The following is a 19583-nucleotide window of genomic DNA, read 5'->3' as shown; positions in this document are numbered from 1 at the left end:
GAACTAGACCGTTCGCTGCAAACACTATCATGTATTGCATCAATATATTTTGTCAACTGTTTTCTAAAACAGCTAATTCAATATTTGTTTTGTAATATTGCATCATATGAATTATATTGACATAAAACACACACGGCCTCGTAAGTATGCCTAGTTTTTCGGAATTTAGGCCTGACCTGGATAGATACAACAAATGCTTGAAAGAAAGGTGTCTTTTTTTGTAGACCTAAGGTTACTTTTTTCGGAACATAAAACACAATAAAGTTACTTCTTTAACACACTGCATGGTAGATGGACGAAGTAAACCTGGAATACTCGCATTCTCAGAAGAGGTGGGGGCTTATGGGGGGGCTCCCCATGACTGTAAAATAATGACCAATAAGCAATGAAGGTTGAGGTCACATGTTGCTAGTGTTTTTATTGGGCAGGTAACATACGTGCACGTGCATTGGGTAAAAAAAAAACATATCTGAACCATATATGATGGCAGCAGACAGCAAAGCTCAACAGTCATTGGAACACTCCAATGACAGAGTACACCAGATAACTTGTCACAATTGAGTTTGAATTTGACATTTTTCGCCATATAAATGGACATTCAGTATAGGCAGAATTTTGACAAACATATTACAACTTAAACCATAAAAAGGGAAATATTAATACGAAAGTTGTCAGAACAAAGGTACACGTTTAATCATATTAGATTTTAAAATAATATCCTTGAAGATAGTGTCATGAAGAGGAAACAACGTCTTTGCAAAATGTGATGACATTTTGACTGAAGCTATTATATTAATGCAAAACAAACAAGTTTTTTTAATGTCAAGTTTCAATCATTGTAATAACTATAATGCTTCAGGCTGTAAAATATAGTCTGACACTTTTTAATACAATATTATTAATGTGAGACAAAATAGTTGAATCAGTGATTCAACGGTCAATAATTGAACAATAATTACCAACGGTCTTATTTGCATACAAAACTTGATTGAAAGCCAACATTTCTACAATCTGTTACAACATGTGACTCTCATGAATCAATAGAAAAATAATACGGCGAGTTAATGCAGATTCATAATGGATTGAACAAGCCAGCCGTTCAGTCTAAATGCTACAGGAAATACAAATGTTGGTTTGGTCGTGTATTGACTTTCAAGGAGCCTCACTTACAGTGGAAGCAGTCTTAACGACCTAAATAATTAGCTGAGATAAAATGAAGAGGTTATTTTCACATACATTATGAAAATAATGTAAAATGAAAAATCAAATGGATGAAATAGCATAAATGTTACTTTCCTTATATAACCATTTAAAGAAATCAATGAGGCAAATACATAAAATATTACTCTGGCAATATATATATATACAGAAACCAATCTTACAATTGTATCATTCTAACCCCTTTCAAACTCAATATCTTCGCCACTATTTTTTTTTTTTTGATTTTAATGAATTGCTAAAAAGGTGTTATGGTAAATTTGTAAGAAGTTGTTTCCATCAAGCTATACACCTGCGTTTGGTATAGTTTAACATGAATGCAGTTAAACACAAATGTGCAAATGTATGTAAATGAGGACTGTTTACCACCCACTAGAAAAATAGTAACCATCTTGTAAACACAAATAGCTGTAAAGTGCACAAAATAGTATATTAGCAAGGAAAGTGGTTGTGCTATTGTCAAAATTATAAGTGCTAAACAATATTATTTGTCCATTAAGCAACAATGTTTCTCAGAATGGCTGTTTCACACCAGCTTGATGGTGATGTTCTTTAAGTCATTGTAGTAACCCTTACAAGGAATCTTAACTAAACTTGTCCCTTTCCTTCCCATTAGCAACAATTAACAACATAAGATGAACAGGTGCCTTGTGGCCATTTAGTTTTGTTGTCTCTTGGACTCAAAGGGAATTCAACCGACGTTCTCACGCACACAAATGCTTTCGATATTATCTTTGATTTAGCTAGCGGTTTTTTTCATGTAAGCAATATTAGCCTAGGCATAAAAATTAGCTTTTCATCACAACAGGAACTGACCGTGAAAATAAATAATTTCCAATGATGAACAACCACCCAGTGTTATTATATTATTCAACACAGCAAAAAACGAAAGAAAAATGTATTATTCAATTATTTAAATTCTTAGAAAGCATAGGCAATCATTCTAGCTTTCTGGATCAAATCATAAGGCTTGAAAGCCTGCCATGCAGAAAGGGTTCTCATTTATCCTTGCTACTAGGCTATCAATATAAAAGAGACAGTGCCATAGCATGTGTTCTTCTGAAACAAAGCTAACAGGCTAGCTGGAATACTCGTCTTTGGTGGTACATTACAGAGGACTAAGAGAAGCCACACAGACACACTAACATGTCAAACAAAAGAATACAGTAATACAAGACATGGCAAGCACGTTTGTCTCTGAATTACAACACTGGTAATCAGATGACAAGGCTACAGACAATACATCTGTTGCAATGTCACCCAGGGGCAGCAAATGAAATGGACGTTGGGGTTCTTGGAAAGGACATTGCTTGCGATGCTCCCAGACTAGGAGGAGAAGACGGGCAGTGGATGCAAGTGAGAGTCTACAGGGCAAAGAGGGCGTCCTCCGTCCGCTCTGCCTTCTTGTGGGAGCCGCTAGTAGCCCCGACGGGGAGGCCTGGTCTGCCTCTTAGTGGGGGAGAGGGTCCAGAATCTCCCACCTTGGCTCGATCCTCTAGGAACTTATCAAACTCTGGCGGAGACAAAATAAATAATAAAATGCCATCCGTGATCCATCGCTAGGATTAAAGGAATGATTCACGTTAATATAATATGAAAACATCCATTTACTCTTGAATCATTCAGAATATTCTATAACATTTAGATATTACTAGTGCTACACTTTGCTGTTTTAGCTGGGGACGTACACAGAGGCAGCCCAACCTACGCAAAAGTTATTTTTTGACACATTTTTAAGCTCATAGGTGATTTACTTTTAGTGAGACTTATTCCTTTAATTCATCTTGTTTTTAATAAATAATGAAGCTCTAGGTGATCATACCTTCACTGGTCACTCCTTCCTCTGCGCCATCTCCTTTCTAGTTCAAAGAAGAAAAGAGGCATAAGTCCAAAGAAGCCAATAATTATGACGTCCTAATTAAAACCCAGTATAACTAATTGTTGTAGGAACATCCACACCACTGTGTAATCACTACTTTGGTAGGATCATTACATATTAGTGGGTTTCACACAGGGTAAGGTCACAGTCTCAAAACGTGCCTTTTTACACCACCATTCACACAGAATCCAGGAGGAGTTCTCATAAAAGAACGTAAAGGATCTTTAGAGCAAATAACGCCTCAAACCACATTTACAATATTAGTTTTACAAAGCTTCTAAGCAAATCAATATTTGAAGTGACATGTTATTAGGCCTACATGTGATACACAACATAGACCCCACACATATCATGTCAAGTTACTGGCTAAATTACGGAAGTTTAGGAGGAACACACACGCAAATGAGAGATGAGAAAGTTGAGTTGAAAAAAAACACCCAAAACCTAGTTGCATGCGTTTGAAAAACAAACACAAACTTGACTCAATCCAACCCCAAAGAAAAACCAAACAATAAAAAATGATAGAGATACACGCATGTGGGGAGGGAAAATGGTGGTGGGAAAAATATAGAAATCAATATAAAAATCTCACCACATCCGCACAGAGCCATTCCTCTATGTCATCCATGACAGAGGACTGCGATACAGGGATCTATGAAGAAGGGCCAAGGACCCAACCAAACGGCCAGACAAAACACAACCACGGAATGACGGCCCCAACAGCACAAAACAACAAATAAAACAAACACAAATCAAGTTTTTATGAAATGGACAGTAATCGCCAAAGAGAAAGACCCCACAAAAAAAAGGAAACACATTTCATAGAGGATATTTTTTTTTTATGTGAACACACAAGTTTAGAGTCCTCCTTTCTCTATTAAACTCCATTGAGTTCACTGGGTTATGTGGATGAATTGCACTAGAAAGGGTTACCAGCTGTGGACCTAAATGACATGGCAGCGCTAATTACCTATATGATTAGTTAATTAGGATCCCGTTGTTTCGCCATTAAGGGATTGAAAGGAGGAAAAGGTAGGAACACTAGGGCCATGAACATTTAGTGCAGTGGAGCCTGCACTGCACACACGCTAGAGCCTGTGATGATGTATGCCATGTAGCGCGCGCACACACACACACACACACACACACACACACACACACACACACACACACACACACACACACACACACACACACACACACACACACACACACACACACACACCAAGGAGGGGAGAAGAGCTAACTTATGTGGAAAGATGTTAGGATATATCCTGTATAAACAAGACCGTTCCGTTACAAGATCATGAAAAGCAGAATGATGCATTTTTTATTACCTTTCCATGAAAAATTATGGAAAGGTACATGCCATTGTTAAAAATGTGATGCAGTCCAGAGTCCATGTTTGATTTGATATCTAATGTTTAGTAGAACCCTCCTTCTGAGGACCCCTGATACACAATACGTGTTTGGGGTTTCCCCTTGAGATCACAGCCATACAATAACATCAGTTAGAATAAGGGTCACTCATAAAAAGCATTGTGATAACATAGATAAGTGGGCCACAATAAATATATTATGGTGCGTTTTATTATCCATCCGTCTCGGAGGTCCGAGGACATTGCCTAGCAACACTCATCAACACGCCCCTTTTCCTCGGACGGCGAACTTGCTTGCTCCAATGAACTCAGAGGAGGCCGAGCAAGGGTTCCGAGACAGAATTCAAGACGGCTGCGCCCAGTGACTTGAAGTATGAACTGTTTTCATTGTGTTTGGACCGCTTTGGTGGTTTAAATGGCAATTTCAATCACTCGTATTACTGCAATACCTTACTGCGTCCGTATCTCTGCCTATGGCCTATAGCCTACTTATTTTGGAGCGCCTGGTACTCTGCCAATGCTACCACGACAACAGCTTTCCGGGTGGCGTCCATGTTTTTCTCCAACGACCGAGCGAAACATAATAAAACGCTTGAAGTGTGGGCGTGACGTCACATCCGAGGTCCGAGTCGGTTCGCAGAGAATACTAAAACGCACCATTAGTCAAGAGAACCTCTATTGAAATACTGCATACATATGACACTTGTGTTAATGTTTGCTACAGTTAAAATGTCTTGGTTATTTCACTATTATTAGATTATTAATTCACTTTTTAAAAGGGGACTTCCAAGCTAGCTAGTGGTGAGTAAATTAGGAGAATACTCTCTAGGAAGCTGTGCAATTTAGATAATGTATGTGTTAGAAAAATGTATCGCCAGAAATACAAACTGCCCCAGAAAAGCCGCAAACCAGCACGTATGGGCATAAAACAGGGGGAAACCCTGGGCCCATCGACTACTGGTTTGGGACTTAAGTGTCGAACAAGTGTTATACCTTTCTACAACGTTTTAGTCTAAGACATAAAGGGCGGCATGTGTTTGATCGAAACCCCTCAAAATTACTTCTGGGGACAAATTCAATCCATAAAGTGCAGGGGTTGAGAGTGAAAACCAAAATAAAATGAAGAAGAACCAACAGTAGATAAGAGAGTCGGATCGCCTTATACCCACCACTGGGGAAGTGAAGCCCATAGGCACCATATTTTATGCGGCGAGAAAATAGCGGCACATGAACATAAATTTTGCTGTCGGCTATGCAATGTGTTTCTAGAGTCATGTTACCATCTCATAACACAATCACAACATGATATTTTCATTTGATTACCAAAATTGCTAACCCTCCCTCCTCCTAGAAACAATATTTCTGTATGCAAGTCTCTGGCTAGTTAGCATTTTTGACCTTACAATCACATTCAAATTATTAGGCATATATTTGACAGCTTTCAGAATGATTATTTGTAGATTGCATTCAGATCCCCATGAGCCTCTATCAACCCACCCAGATGAGAAGTGAAATTTGAAAAGGCTTCAGCTCTTGGACTGCACTAAGTAGGCATTTTAGAATGGACCTAAGCCAAAGTACAAGGTGTGTGTGCGTGCTTAAGTGATCCACATAGCTCAAGAGGTAGAGCTAGGCATTAAAAAAGCCAAGGTTGTTCCCGCTGTGGCCATCCCATGCTAAGACCGTATGCACTCACGGTAAGATGCTTTGGATAAAACAAGCATCCACCAAATTGCACATCTATAAATAAGAGTATGGATTCACCTTGAGAGGGCTGACCATTCTACTGTTGGCAGCACGTGGCCTATTAGGGGTAGGAACTGGAGATGGTAGGAGCGCTTGATGAGTATTAACAGGGGATGCGAGTGAAGATGTGGTAGTAATAGTTGGCATTACAAGGGGGGGAGGGGGTGGGGCAGTAGCTGGGGATGGGATTGGATGGAGGAGGTCACACTAATGGGATGGGGTCCTCACCATTCCTTGGGTAATAAGCCAGCTGTCTATGGGCAGCTCCTGCTCTGCTGGATTTTCATCCCCTTTTAACCTCAGCTGAATCAACAACAAAACAACAGCATAGCATAAGAACCAGAAGACCGGTGAGTGAGGCGGAGGGGATGCCTGATGTGCAAAAGAAGAATGTCATTCAGAGAAGTTGAGGAGTCAGGAGACTGAGTGAGGTCAGGAAAAAAAGATAAGAAGAAAGAATAATTGAAACATTCTTTCAAACTTTTTCCAAGAAAGATAGATAGATGATAGATAGATGATAGATATACACACACTATGTAAGTAAGTATGTTTGTATGTGTAATTAACAAACAAAACAAATATATATTGCGTACATTGTAATAGTTGTGCCAACAGCCTGGGGCTTGTGTCGGGGAACACACTGATGAAACCAGAATGCATGTGTTTATGCTTTTGTTCCCAGTGCAAAAATTTCAGTTCGGTGCATGTGTCAAAAACATTTGGATTAAGATCAGGTGACAGAAACAATTCACAGGACCCAGATAAGTGTGAAAGCGCCATTGTTACAGAACAAACCTGCTAAGAACTTACTTTACTTTATATTTGAAAAAAGCAAAGTTGTGTATATATATATCTATATCCCGAGTTGCCACGGCGCCACAGGATCAATCCCGATTAAAACACATGAACAGATCTCCAGTGCCAGTGGTTTAGTGAGGTCACTCCCCCAGCAGAACAGGTTGGACCTTCACATGCATGAGGATCACTGGAACTGTGCATGGGGAAGTCATGGGGTGTACCTGGAGAACACTACACAGACGAGGCATGTATCCAGCACCACCCCACCCCATGGAGACTCAGACTCACCGCTCCTCCGGTGTTCTGCTGCCTGACGTCCAGAGCGGAGGCCAGGCCCCCCAGGGCTTGAGGGTCTTCATACTTTACACTAAAAACACACAGCAGGGCACATTGGTCAGGGCAGTTATTCAGTGTGATCACAGGGTTCTCCCCAAGCAACGGGCAAATGCAAATAAGGCCCATCACGACGCTGACATCATAAACGCTTCGATTGGATGTTGAATTTGAGCGTTTCAAAAAGCCAAACCACACTAGCATGAATAAGTGCTGTATGGAGGTCAGTTGCTTTCGGTTCCACTCCTGGTCCGATTAATACAGCACAAATTCAATATAAAGCCGGTCGCAAACTAGACAAGCCCCAGAAGTTGTGGTACAAGTAAGGGAATTAAGGGAAGGGTATTCTATTATTAAATGTTATCCACATAAAAAAGCAGGTATGGGTCTGGCATCTTGAGTCAATCACTTTACCAACAGTAGTATGTGCTGTGAGGCTTTGCCTACTCCCAAAAAGCCCAAGGGATGTGTGAACGGTGCGTTTAACTCATGAGTCCTGGTGAATGGGCGTATTGTTTTCCAAAAAACACAGGTGCGTTTGTTTTTCCCAATCCGCTGCTTACTTCTTGCGCTGGTCGGCCAGCGAGCTACCTCGGGTCTGGGCGAACATGTCGAAGTCATCGGGGTTCCGGCAGGAGATGGAGGGCAGGGCGCTGCCAACGCTGTCCGTACCAACGTCTAGAGGAGGAAGGAAGGAGGTGGATGAGCTGACTCAGAACTCTGACTGTGCGTTTGTGTAGGGGCCATATGGACACCTCATGGCTACAACACGTGCTTTCATGGTCAATGGATGGTCTGTCAGCGTAGTCATGTCCAGGTGGGTCCATTTCCACGTGGCATCCATTTTTCTGCGCAGCCCATTGAGCCCTTGCATACAAACAAGATGGGGTCACCTGCGTATACCCTCAAAGAGCAGTCGACTAGGCCAACTACCCTGTGGGTCTGGACATCTTTTCATCTTTCACCATTACAGCACGGCCAATGACCTTAACCCCAAAAGCAGCAGCACGCTCTGGGTGAGGAGGGGTTGTTTTTCATAGATAAGGCAACGGGGGAATTGAGGCAGCGTTTCCGGGGGAATGAGGTACGTAGTGGGAAAGTTTGCCTTTCAACGCCAATGTCGGGTCTGAGGGTCTGTGGGACTGTGTGTGTGTGTGTGTGTGTGTGTGTGTGTGTGTGTGTGTGTGTGTGTGTGTGTGTGTGTGTGTGTGTGTGTGTGTGTGTGTGTGTGTGTGTGTGCGTGTGTCTCAATGCTGTGGTTTACTGGGCCGATCACATTTAATTCTCGCACAGCCACAACAACAATAACAACAAATACTGATACCTAATGCTAACCTGTGCATCGTGCGCTTCTGTAATTCCGAACTTACTGAGTCCGCCCTGGGCTGAGGATGAAGTGGAGGTGGTGGGGGGGTGGTTGGGAGGGGAGGCGGCAGCCCCCATGAGAGAGGAGGCGGGAGAGGGGCTGGCAGCGGCCCTAGGGGTGACCACTGCAGGGGAGCCGGGGCCCAGGTCTATCAGGTTGTCCTCTGTGGCCTCGCCCAACATCTGGGAGAGACGATGGGAACTTAGTCACTTCTTGACAAAGAGTTCTTTGATTTAATGGAGCCTGATCATGAAGCGACCAATGTTTGGGACTTATATGTCATATTGCAGGCACAAACATAAAAAGATACAAACACAAACCAAAATGGGATTCTCAGGGTCTAATTTTTTTTAAATATTATCAGAAATATATTATTAATTATGATTTAATTCTAGCTTATATTATTTGTGTGTGACACTGGCCACACAGACTGCTATATAAGGGTTGTTGCGTGCTCTTAATTTTGAAGTCTCTCTCCTCTTATGTATGAACAGAAATCAATCTCAATTGATGTTCACCTTAAGAAACTTAAAAAATATATATACATTTTGTATAGTCACTGCTCAAAATGTATGAGCCAGTGGGGGCTCAACGATGCCTGCAGGTGGACTGCAGACAAGGGGGTTCGTGCAGAGAACCTTTTGATTGGGAGTCAAACACCCTAACTTCTATCGCCTCCTATCTCTGCAATTAACACACACACACACACACACACACACACACACACACACACACACACACACACACACACACACACACACACACACACACACACACACACACACACACACACACACACACACACAGCTAGTGCAACTGGCAGAAGTTTTCTGTAAAAAGCAGGTGAATGATCTTCTCCTGGGTTCATAGTCCAAAGTGTGAAACTGTGCATGCAAGCCATGTTTTGCAAGGTAACATCGGGGTGCCTTGTTGCATTCAATGTGTTCAAAATTTCAACAGCTCAACATTTTACTGCCGATCATTGCGCCAATATTCAAACAAATATTCCAGCTAAACAAATTTGTGAGATTTCGATTTGCGTGAAAGAGGCGTATTTGAATATGGATGCAATAATTCAATAGACCATGGAAAATGACCAACATTCAATGTTTTTTTCACTCAATCAATAAAGGATCATTTTTGTGGTGTGTGTACTCACTCCGTTGTTCTGTCCAGTTCTACCCAACCGGTACCTTTCATATCTGTGAAACAACAAAACAATTGGCCACAACAATTATCAGTTCCTGAGTTGTAGTTGAGTTCTTCTTTAAGACAGAAGGCAGTTTTATTTCCCTTATACAAAAGATTTAGAGTGCTGACTTTTGAACTTATGCATTTGAAAACAAATGCACGTGTTTGCAGACTGTTCCCCCATGGAAAAGCAGCGATATTCCATTAATATTGCCAAGATGTCCATGATGTACGACTGCCCACCAAGACCGAAAATATTTAAAACTCCATTATCATCAGTTAAAGTATAATTTGCCATCTACCTACCAGTGTCCATTTTATCCTGATGCATCCATTATAACAGAAAACATCTGCATATGACTACATTACCGCAAAGGGGGTCATTTCTACACATAGATAACTCCTAATGCCAACCAGCTGTTTTTTCATTTCAATTATTTTTATTTTAACATGCATTCAACTATTCACAGCAGGTGTGTGTGTGTGTTTTTGAGACCTCTCGTAGCGTAGGAAGATGTTGTTGAGGTCATCGTTGACATGCAGCAGTTCCTCGGTCATCTCCTCGTTGGAGACCCTGGATATCAGCTCCACTACCCGCTGCTGCATCGCCCTGCATGTCCTGTTCAGCTCCTACACACACACAAACATTTTATTCCTGTCATATAATGACCGCCGGTCAACATGGCCCATTACTCTGTGCAGCTCATTAAATGAACAGGCTGAGGAGGCAGAGCACATTCAAGGACATGAAGGCTGAAGGAAGACCGAAACACTCATGCTAATGGTGGGTTGGTCTGGACAGCTACCAAGAGAGATACATCTACATCATTGATACAATGCTTTCCAATTCTCTAAATTCACACATTGATAGTAGCTATTGAACTATGGGTTTAAACATTACAGTTCTGCTAAAGAATGTGTAAGAATAGTTTAAAACGTATTTCGCTTATCTTGACAATCTACTTTAAATGCAAACGAAGAATTTAGCTTGAGCGGATTACCTTATGAGCCAAGATTATTGGTGCCACTGCTTCAAAGTCAGTAGTAGAAATTCCAACAAACCTTGTGGGTGAGGAACTCCTACAATAACTGGAGACACTACTCCCCCTAGTGGCAGCAAATAAATCAAAGTGGACCAAACTATAAAATAACACTTTCAACTTCCACCTTTTTTCTAAGGGAGACAGAAAACAGTGCACTACCCCTCAGACATCTAGGGTCTGAATCATCATCTTCTGAGTGAACACTGCCCTCATTATTTATCAAGTTGTAATTTATTAAATTGTGCTAACTAAAGGCAAAAGTATACTACTCCGACTCTGTAATCCGTAATCTGACTCCGTAACTACAGAGACCCCTCGAGCATTCGCAGCTCTCCATTGGGATGTCGGATAAGCGATGCAATTCGCCGCCCGATGTTGACTACAAACCATGTAAATAGTGTTTAGCTTTCCTAGCTTTTCAAATCTTATCTTTTTTTTTATTGGTCCTTAATGTGCAAAGTAAACAATGTACAAAGTAAATAATGTTCAAGGTCAAACCGGAGAAGGGATTCCGGAAATGGTTTTGTTAGTGGACCAATCACAGCCCTTGCAGTCTCCGTTGCGTCGACGGGTAGTTAAAAAATATTGGATGCGCACCTAAGCTACTGAGAGGGTCTCCGACAGTGTCTCGGAGAGGGCTCTCCGTGTCTACGCACAGCCCTTTACGGAGGACTCTAAACCGGCCTTTAGTGGTTATTTAGTGGTTATCAACCTGCAGCAGCTCCAGATCGGAGAAGTCTTCCTGCCCAGGAACCATCTCCGTCAACATCTCAGACATGACTTTGGTGTTTCCCCTCACAACGTCAAGCTCACTGCGCAGCCGGGCGATCTGGAGGGGAAGAGAAGGGGTCAAGGGTCACCCTCAGCTTCATGCGCTCCAAAGAGAATTCAGTTTCTGAATAAGCAGACACGTGCTCATTTGTGCAATTATTTGAAACGGTAACCCGTTATCATACGCAAGCGTCGAGGTATGTAAGATCTTAATGCATATTACTGGCTACAACCAGACTGTTATAGTGACTAAACACTGTGTGAATACGACACACCATACACCACACTTTCAAAACTCTTCCTGTCTAGCAGGAACAAAGTTCAAAGCGCTTGGAACTCCGTTGTCATCCCAGTGCCGCCCACCTGTTCAGGGTTGGCGGTGATGGGGCCCGAGGCGTCGGGGACGTGGGGGATCTGCGGCGGAGAGGTGTCAGCCGTGGGGGGCACAGGGGTGGGTCTCGGAAGGGCGGCGATGGGGGTCATGGCAGGGGCTCTGTACTTCAGCACTGCCGGGTCCACCTCAGGGAGGCCCTGGAAGTGGAGAAAATCCACGAACTCAGGGGGCATGAGAGCGTAGCAGGCTAGGATGTTCTACTCCCAGCACAAGAAGTACTGAGTACGATCCCCAATGTAGACAGCCTACCTGTAGGCGTCAGTGAGCAAGACACCCCCGATACCTCTGAATTCATGTGAGTCACCAAAGGGCCTTCTACTCTAAATGACTAGAGAGCCAGTTCTCTGTGAGTGCGTGTATGCGTGTTCACCCTCTGTGGCGTGTGTATGGGGGAAAGGGCGTCCAGGTCGGCCATGGGGAACTCAACCCCTTTCCTCTTCAGCTCCTCGTAGATGTGGACTACACCCGTCAGGTCCGGGCTGCTTCTGAAGGCGTCTGCCCACGCCTTAATGTCAGACACACACACAGTCAACATTAAACTTTAAATAAGAAAAAGGGAGGTCTATTGTTTTCAGCACAACATTGTCAAATTGTACTAATATAAAAAAATATATATATCCAATATTCCTCCATTCACCCTCATTCGACCTCATAGCACGGCTTCATCAGCATCAGTTTGTACAAAATGTCACACCCAAACAGACCCAGCAGGTCCCAAGTTCAAACTGAAAATGAAATGTGATGCTCATTAAATTAAATGTGTGCCATGTGGCTCCATGCTACCACATAAAGCATCCAACTGAGCCTCATAAATAATAGAGAGAGCGAGAGAGAGAGACAGTACGAGAGAGAATAAAAGCATGGTGGCTAGGGTAGGGTAGGGAAACATCTTCATCGAGACTAAGGGAGAGCAGTAGGAAAGAAGGTAGGTAGAGTTGGACAGCATGTGTTGCCTTAGGCTGCCAGGTAAACAGATACCAAGCAGGAATCAGCTATGAACATCTGGGGCGGAGGGAGCGCTGCACTCACACGGTTTGGGACGACCAGAGGAGTGGCAAAGGCCTGGGATTACTGATCACTTTGTTACGAAGCTTTGAATACATTGCATAAGCAATGTTGGAGGGTGATATCAGTCAATACGACGTCATCTAGCCTAGAAGCTCACACTGGAGCTACAGGACAACACCCTGTCACACTGAGATGCAAATAAATTTTCGTCCAGTCGTTGTTGGGAGCGACAGCTCAAATAAATAAATTAAGCAATCCTGTCAGTGATGAACTAAAAGTGGCAGAAGGGAAGTTACTCCACACCACTCAACTCTTTTGAATTAAATCATTTAACGAATGGAGCCCTGACAGATCTTGCAATATATATTATGAAGGGTGGACCCCAATGTCCGTCCAGCCCCCTACTTGCTATTTAATTACATGCGACTAAAAATATAGTAACCAGTATCAAATCACTTGACCTTCTTATTCAAACTAATCTGGAATCCAGCAGTCCTACTCAGTTGTACAAGTGTGGATATGAAACCTATAGTATACTATACTGAAACCGATACTATACTATACACACTTTTTTAAAGTTTACTACTGCTGGCATAGTTTGTGTTCAACAATGACACCCTGAAAGTTCCCTGCCTCTATCAACATGATCGGTCAAAACAAATATGAAGCAAAAGAAATTGAGATGCCCCATTCACTCAGATTTGATCCCATCTGCCATCAGACGTTAGCTATGAATCTGTTAAGAGTCCGATTTGTGAGACTAAATGCAAGCCAATTTAGCCAGTCGGTCTACCTGGATGAGAGCAAGTACTTTTTCTTGAACGATGGTTGGGGGATTGGTCTTAGGGGAGATGATCTTGACCAGCACGCCGTCGATGAAGTCCCTGGTGGCCACGTGCACGTGGAACCTGTGGCCGCAGTTCTTCACGCACGTCTCTAGCACCTAGCGAGGGAATGGCGAGGGAGAGAAGCAGCGATGAATGGAAGTGGCGGGAGGAAATGACGATCCAGAGGGATGCTTGTTTTTGAAGACATCCAAGGGTTTCAATGGACAGGGGTGAGTCTTCCACTGCATCTTACAATACTGTGTGCGGGTTTGTTTTGAAATGCAAAACAAAAGCACAGCTTTGACAGCTTCAGGGTGAAAAACAAGAAAGAAAAGAATGTCAGGATGGAGAAGATAAGTGGAAATGAATACACTTGGTGGGGCTACGCATCTACCGTGGTTCCTGGATGGCCGATAAAGCAGTTTTTCTCTCTCTTTGTGGGCCTTTAATGAAATATTCACTGTGATTACCACAGTAACCAATCCATTCAATATCTCACCGTGAGTGCGAGCATCACCTCTCTGAAGTTCCTGTTCCCACTCAGCCTCTTCTTCAGGGCCCGCATGGCATCTTTAGGCCTGGGGGGGACAAGGGGGCACAGGGAGTTAGGAAACAGCCTGGCTCAACGTGCAAGGGGGAGCTTCTTTTCTTCAGAACTTTGTTGGAATGAATGACTCTCAGTGGCACGGCAGCAGCTGTCCGTCTGTCTCGACGGCATAAATCTTGCGGCGCTGGACGAGGAGGACAGCGACACAGCAGCACAGTTGGTCTGCCCATCTGTTAGCATCTCTCTCTCCCCATCTATCTCCCTCTCTCTTTCTGAAGTTCCTTCCATCAGTTATTCCCGAGGCAAGATCAAAGCTAATCATATATAAAGAGCTCAGGTTAGCCCACTTTATGCCCACACGCCTGGACTGCAGATGAGTCGCTGATGAGACGCATGCGTGTGAAAGTCTGCATGCTTGCATCTGTGAGTGTTCATGCTTATGTAAGTGTGTGTATGTGCATGAGTACATGTATGCCATCACACTGACATACTTTTTTAGTGAGTGAGTGTGAGACAGTGTAAGAGAGAGCGAGAATCTATGCAAGGTTCCAAAAGGAGTGGGTATGCTAGTGGGCAGGAGGAATCTGAGAGAGAGAGAGAGAGAGAGAGAGAGAGAGAGAGAGAGAGAGAGAGAGAGAGAGAGAGAGAGAGAGAGAGAGAGAGAGAGAGAGAGAGAGAGAGAGAGAGAGATGGCACACAAAGTACGATCTCTTAGGTTGTCATCCAGTAGCACATGTCAATGCTGACTATACAGTTGCTTGCAATGTGTGTGTGTGTGTGTACGTGTATTTGTGTGATGAGTTATCAAGTAGAAAGTAGCAGTGCACCAGATTTGAAATCAAATCTGGTGCACAACTGGTCACAACAACAAAGTCATAGTCGTCAGGGGTGTGTGTGTGTGTGTGTGTGTGTGTGTGTGTGTCTCTCACCCCTCCTCTGTCTCATTAATGATGTCACAGATCTCCATATTGAGGGTCCAGTCCTCGCTTTGCAGCCCTCCGTCAGTTGCCCGCTCTGGGCAAAGACAACAAGCAGATCCGCAGTCATGTCAACCATTTAAGATCAAGGTGTTTGAAGTTCTGCCCCAGGCCTTTCTGTCTGATCATCGCTTGTGCATTCGGTATTTCAGACTTTGGATCTGAATTATGAGCCAAAATATAAAACTGCCAGTTTAATTCTGACGCTAGATATGTAAATGCCCAATAGAACAAATTTGCCTTTTACCCAAACCTCAACGTTTCCAAAAGACACATTCGTACTTGACCCAGAGCCACTCTCTAAAGATGTAGGCTTATAGGCTATGTTTAAGCTAAGTCAAAATAACAATTGGAGTAAATAGCATTGCTTTGTGAGTCACACAAACTTTGATAGAAATAAAGCTAAGAGTGCTGTATAGGTGTTTCTTGGCAGCACTGTGATAACAATCCGATGACAGATTCTCAGAGCATTTTCGTCAGAGCCAGTGCAGGACTGGCTTTCCAAAAGACAACTTAGTTAAAAAGCAGACTGGCTTACATAATACTAAAAGTATCTGGTGCATTTAAAGTACTGGTATATGAGTGTAAATCACACTGTGTAGGTATGTTTTTCTTCAAACAGATTTTGTTTGACGAAAAAACTAAATCTCGGTTAGATGGCAAAAACAAACTGTTTATCAATTGGTTGCCAGATATCAGTCAAAGGCATGAATAACAACACTGCGCAGATTGCTGGAAGGCTAATGTTATGCCACCTAAAATGAAATATTAATTTGAAACAAACAAAAGCAAACAAACTTGACTACTTTCTGATCAAACTTGTTCTATGATGCAAGCATGTGCAGTACATTTACTGAATCCGTCCGTATCCCATGAGACGGTGGATTCAGAGAATGGAGAGAATGGCTGTGATTGAGATGTTGTGACTGACTCCCTGTGACCGACTGATACTGCCCACAAATTGATTTACATTCACCAGCCCATTGTGAAGCGTGTACAGAGAGTGTTGCTGCCCAGCAGCCCCCAGGGCGAGGGCCAGTACAAAATGGCTGCAGAACAGCAGACCTCTTTATGGGCTCTGAATGGAATGGAGCACAACTACTCACAGACTTATGGGTGACTTACTGAACCAAGCAACATACCTCTGTGAACCTCTAAAAGGGCTCTTATTTGAAATTATGGGATACCTCAAAATAAGGCACTTTCAACTGTAAACGTCTTGATTAGATTACAAACAAAACAGGGCTGTATAGTATACATAAACAGGTCTACCAGAATAATAACCACATGATATGGCAAATCTCTGACCAATAACAAATCGTCCATTACAAATCAAACATGTTCTCCAAGGTGAACAGAGTAGATACATCTAAGGCTTTTATCCAAACGTTTCGATGAGTAACACTGGTTTGAAAGCATTATCCAGCAACTTCCAACTAGGAATAACCCAAGTAATCTTCTCAAGCGGATTGCCAGGTAGAAGTGGGGGCAGAGAGGGCGGGATGGGGGGGCAGTATAGTGTTGTGGCTAGAAGGCATCATGTTTGTCTTTGCCAAATGTGTCCACAGTTTACCTGTAGGCATCCTTGAGCAAGGCCTTAGACCTTGCTGCTCATTAACAACATTCAACTCACTTCACTGCAAGTTGCATTGGATAAGAATACTGTTCAAATTATTACATAGGAACCAGTAAGCTCTGAAACAGAAACTCTGAACAGCATCACTGACACAGTGCAGAACTATGTTCTGTGAAATGATGGGGTTTTAACAGAGTGGTTTTCTGAACGTGCTAGCCTGTTCTTTGTTCACTGTCCCACTCCTGGGAAAGGACGCCCAACTAGTCAAGCAAGGCGGGTCACATGGGTGTAAAGGGTGCTAGAGTGTGCCATCCTCCGTCAACAAAGCCACAAATCCCCATCCTATCCCACCACTTCTGCCTCCTCCCTCTCTTCTCTTAATAACCTAACCTCTCTTTTTCTTTAGTTTTTTACTGAAATACTTTAACCATTCAGAAAGTGGATGCCATCCTAGAAAATCAGAGTATACTAGTGAACAGGGATGAAAAAAGGATGATGAATATTTTCCCTTCTGAAAGGGAATGTTATTGAATATATATATACTTTATTTTTTTTAACAGTCAATATTTTGCTATACAACTGCTGTGAAATTCAAGAAGTGATAGTGCAGAGTGCACCATTTCCAATACATGATGAGTGATATGGTCCGTTTTATCTGCATTATAAGTTGTTTTTAGTCCTGGCAAGGGCCATTGTCACAGGGCCATCTTGTATGACTTGGCACTTAAGCAGCTTGTCAGTGGGTGACAATGAGGGCACATCCTGTCCATGGCCACACTGAATGGCCGCTTCTGAATACCAAAGACACAACACTGTCTCCAAACCCCCCCCCCAATAGAGATGAGTCATGACCCCCCCCCCCAACACACACACACACACAGGGTCATGACTAATAGATATTGAGGGACTTATTTGGAGCATTCCAGGTATCATGTTGTCTGTCCTGATAAATTTGGTGGCTGGTTATTCATGAATTAGCCTTACCCAACAAATGCAACTGTAAACAATGGCATCTCTGAATACCTCACAGTTAATCCATTTACATTCGTATTATTATTGGATGAATCATGTAAACTCAATAAGTGGGACACTGTCAATCTCATGGCTGATGAAGCACACTGACCTTTTTCAGACACCAATCAAATAACAACCTGTGATCAAAATGTGCCACATTGCAAATACTAATTGTGAACAAGATACTGTGATAGGAGAGTATCATCATCAAATCACTGCGTACATTCTTTATACATTGCATCACTAGTAACCAGACAACAGCTGAGGATTTCCAGCTTCATGTGGTATGCCTTACGTCATTTACAAGACACAATTTATGCATAATTTCTGCCAGCAGCTTAGAAACATGCTAAACGGTGTACAATAACAGTTAAAACACACAACAAAAATATTCAATGTGCAGTTACCATGTGGTTGAAATATCATCACCCATATTTTGCAAACATATTGAGCACACCTAAAATTGCGATGACAAATCGGTGCCAAGAAGCCTAGCGTTTGAAACAGCCTGGCTGAGTACTTCCAATTCAAAACACAGGAAATACTACTTGAAAAGAGCTCCAAAATACACACAAAGTTTGTTTAAACAAGTTCACACACCTTACCCAAAATTAGGTAAAAAAAAAAAAAGGAAGAACCAAGGGACCTCAAATAACAATTACAACATCTTTAAAGACATAAGGAATATAGAGCAAACCCCAGCCAATGTATATCATGGTTGACTATACCATATCTATATGTTGGATACATATAGATTTATTGTGAGATTACCAGAATACCCCAGTCTTCGTGACATAATTTACCATCATCGATTATGGTTAAAGTTCTAGATAGCCTTAAAGATAAAAAAAAAAAAAAATGCAGTTTTATTAAAGTTATTGGATGCGAGGGAAATATTTGAAATACTGAGGTCCAAAAACAGCCCAGGTAATATGTCTGCCGGTTTTTTTTTCCTAGACTGTATTATGTTGAACACATAGCTTTAACTCATAGGCTTAATCCTCATAAAGACACTAATCAATGTATCAACTTGTGCAGTCATGACGTTTAACCACGTCTCTGGAATAAGTTACAATAACAAACCATTGCGCAACAAACGAATACAACGTATCGGGCTAGGGTCCACATTATAATAATTACATTGCTTATGTTTAATTGCTAATCAACAAAAAATATAAGGGCAACCATTTGCATCTAGCTAGCCCACGGTCGTTAGCAGAAATAGCAGAGTACCGCTAGCTTTGATGTTGCCTTCTTAGCATCCTTTTATTTTACTCCGTTTTACCTCCCGGCATTCAGGCATCGCAAAGTTTACTCATGAAATTGTCCTTATCTTACCTATACATTGGCCCACGGGAGTGCTGTACGGATTGCCCAGTAAAAAGTCCATCTTCACAACAAACAATCCGTCTGGGAATGACAGCATCTGAGGTGAAGACGATATACTAGTCCCACCCTCATTGTTGCTATTGGCAGAACACTCTTAAAGTTGAATATGGCATACTTAGAAAAATGC

General features: G+C 42.4%; 1 protein-coding gene across 2 annotated transcripts; it reads right to left on the bottom strand.

The window, feature by feature from the left end:
- Positions 1-445: 445 nt before the first annotated feature.
- On the bottom strand, positions 446-19493 carry tom1l2a (target of myb1 like 2 membrane trafficking protein a; the record flags this gene model as incomplete). 2 transcript variants are annotated; one of them, XM_079745645.1, is made up of 15 exons in its annotated part: positions 446-2731; positions 3041-3077; positions 3690-3749; positions 7309-7387; positions 7917-8031; positions 8724-8901; positions 9879-9921; positions 10407-10540; positions 11666-11782; positions 12088-12255; positions 12489-12623; positions 13920-14069; positions 14453-14531; positions 15430-15514; positions 19406-19482. In XM_079745645.1, the coding sequence occupies 15 exons, from the start codon at positions 19455-19457 to the stop codon at positions 2583-2585; spliced, it is 1581 nt and encodes a 526-aa protein (XP_079601771.1). In that variant the 3' UTR covers positions 446-2582. The 2 variants fall into 2 exon arrangements, with proteins under 2 accessions (XP_079601771.1, XP_079601770.1); XM_079745644.1 differs by lacking the exon at positions 3690-3749 and having other exon boundaries at positions 19406-19493.
- Positions 19494-19583: the final 90 nt, after the last annotated feature.

The sequence above is a fragment of the Pollachius pollachius genome, assembly GCF_949987615.1.
Source record: "Pollachius pollachius genome assembly, chromosome: 11".
In the NCBI taxonomy this organism is placed as follows: domain Eukaryota; kingdom Metazoa; phylum Chordata; class Actinopteri; order Gadiformes; family Gadidae; genus Pollachius; species Pollachius pollachius.
Note: the sequence above shows the minus strand (reverse complement) of the source record. Positions and strands in the feature narration are given on the sequence as shown.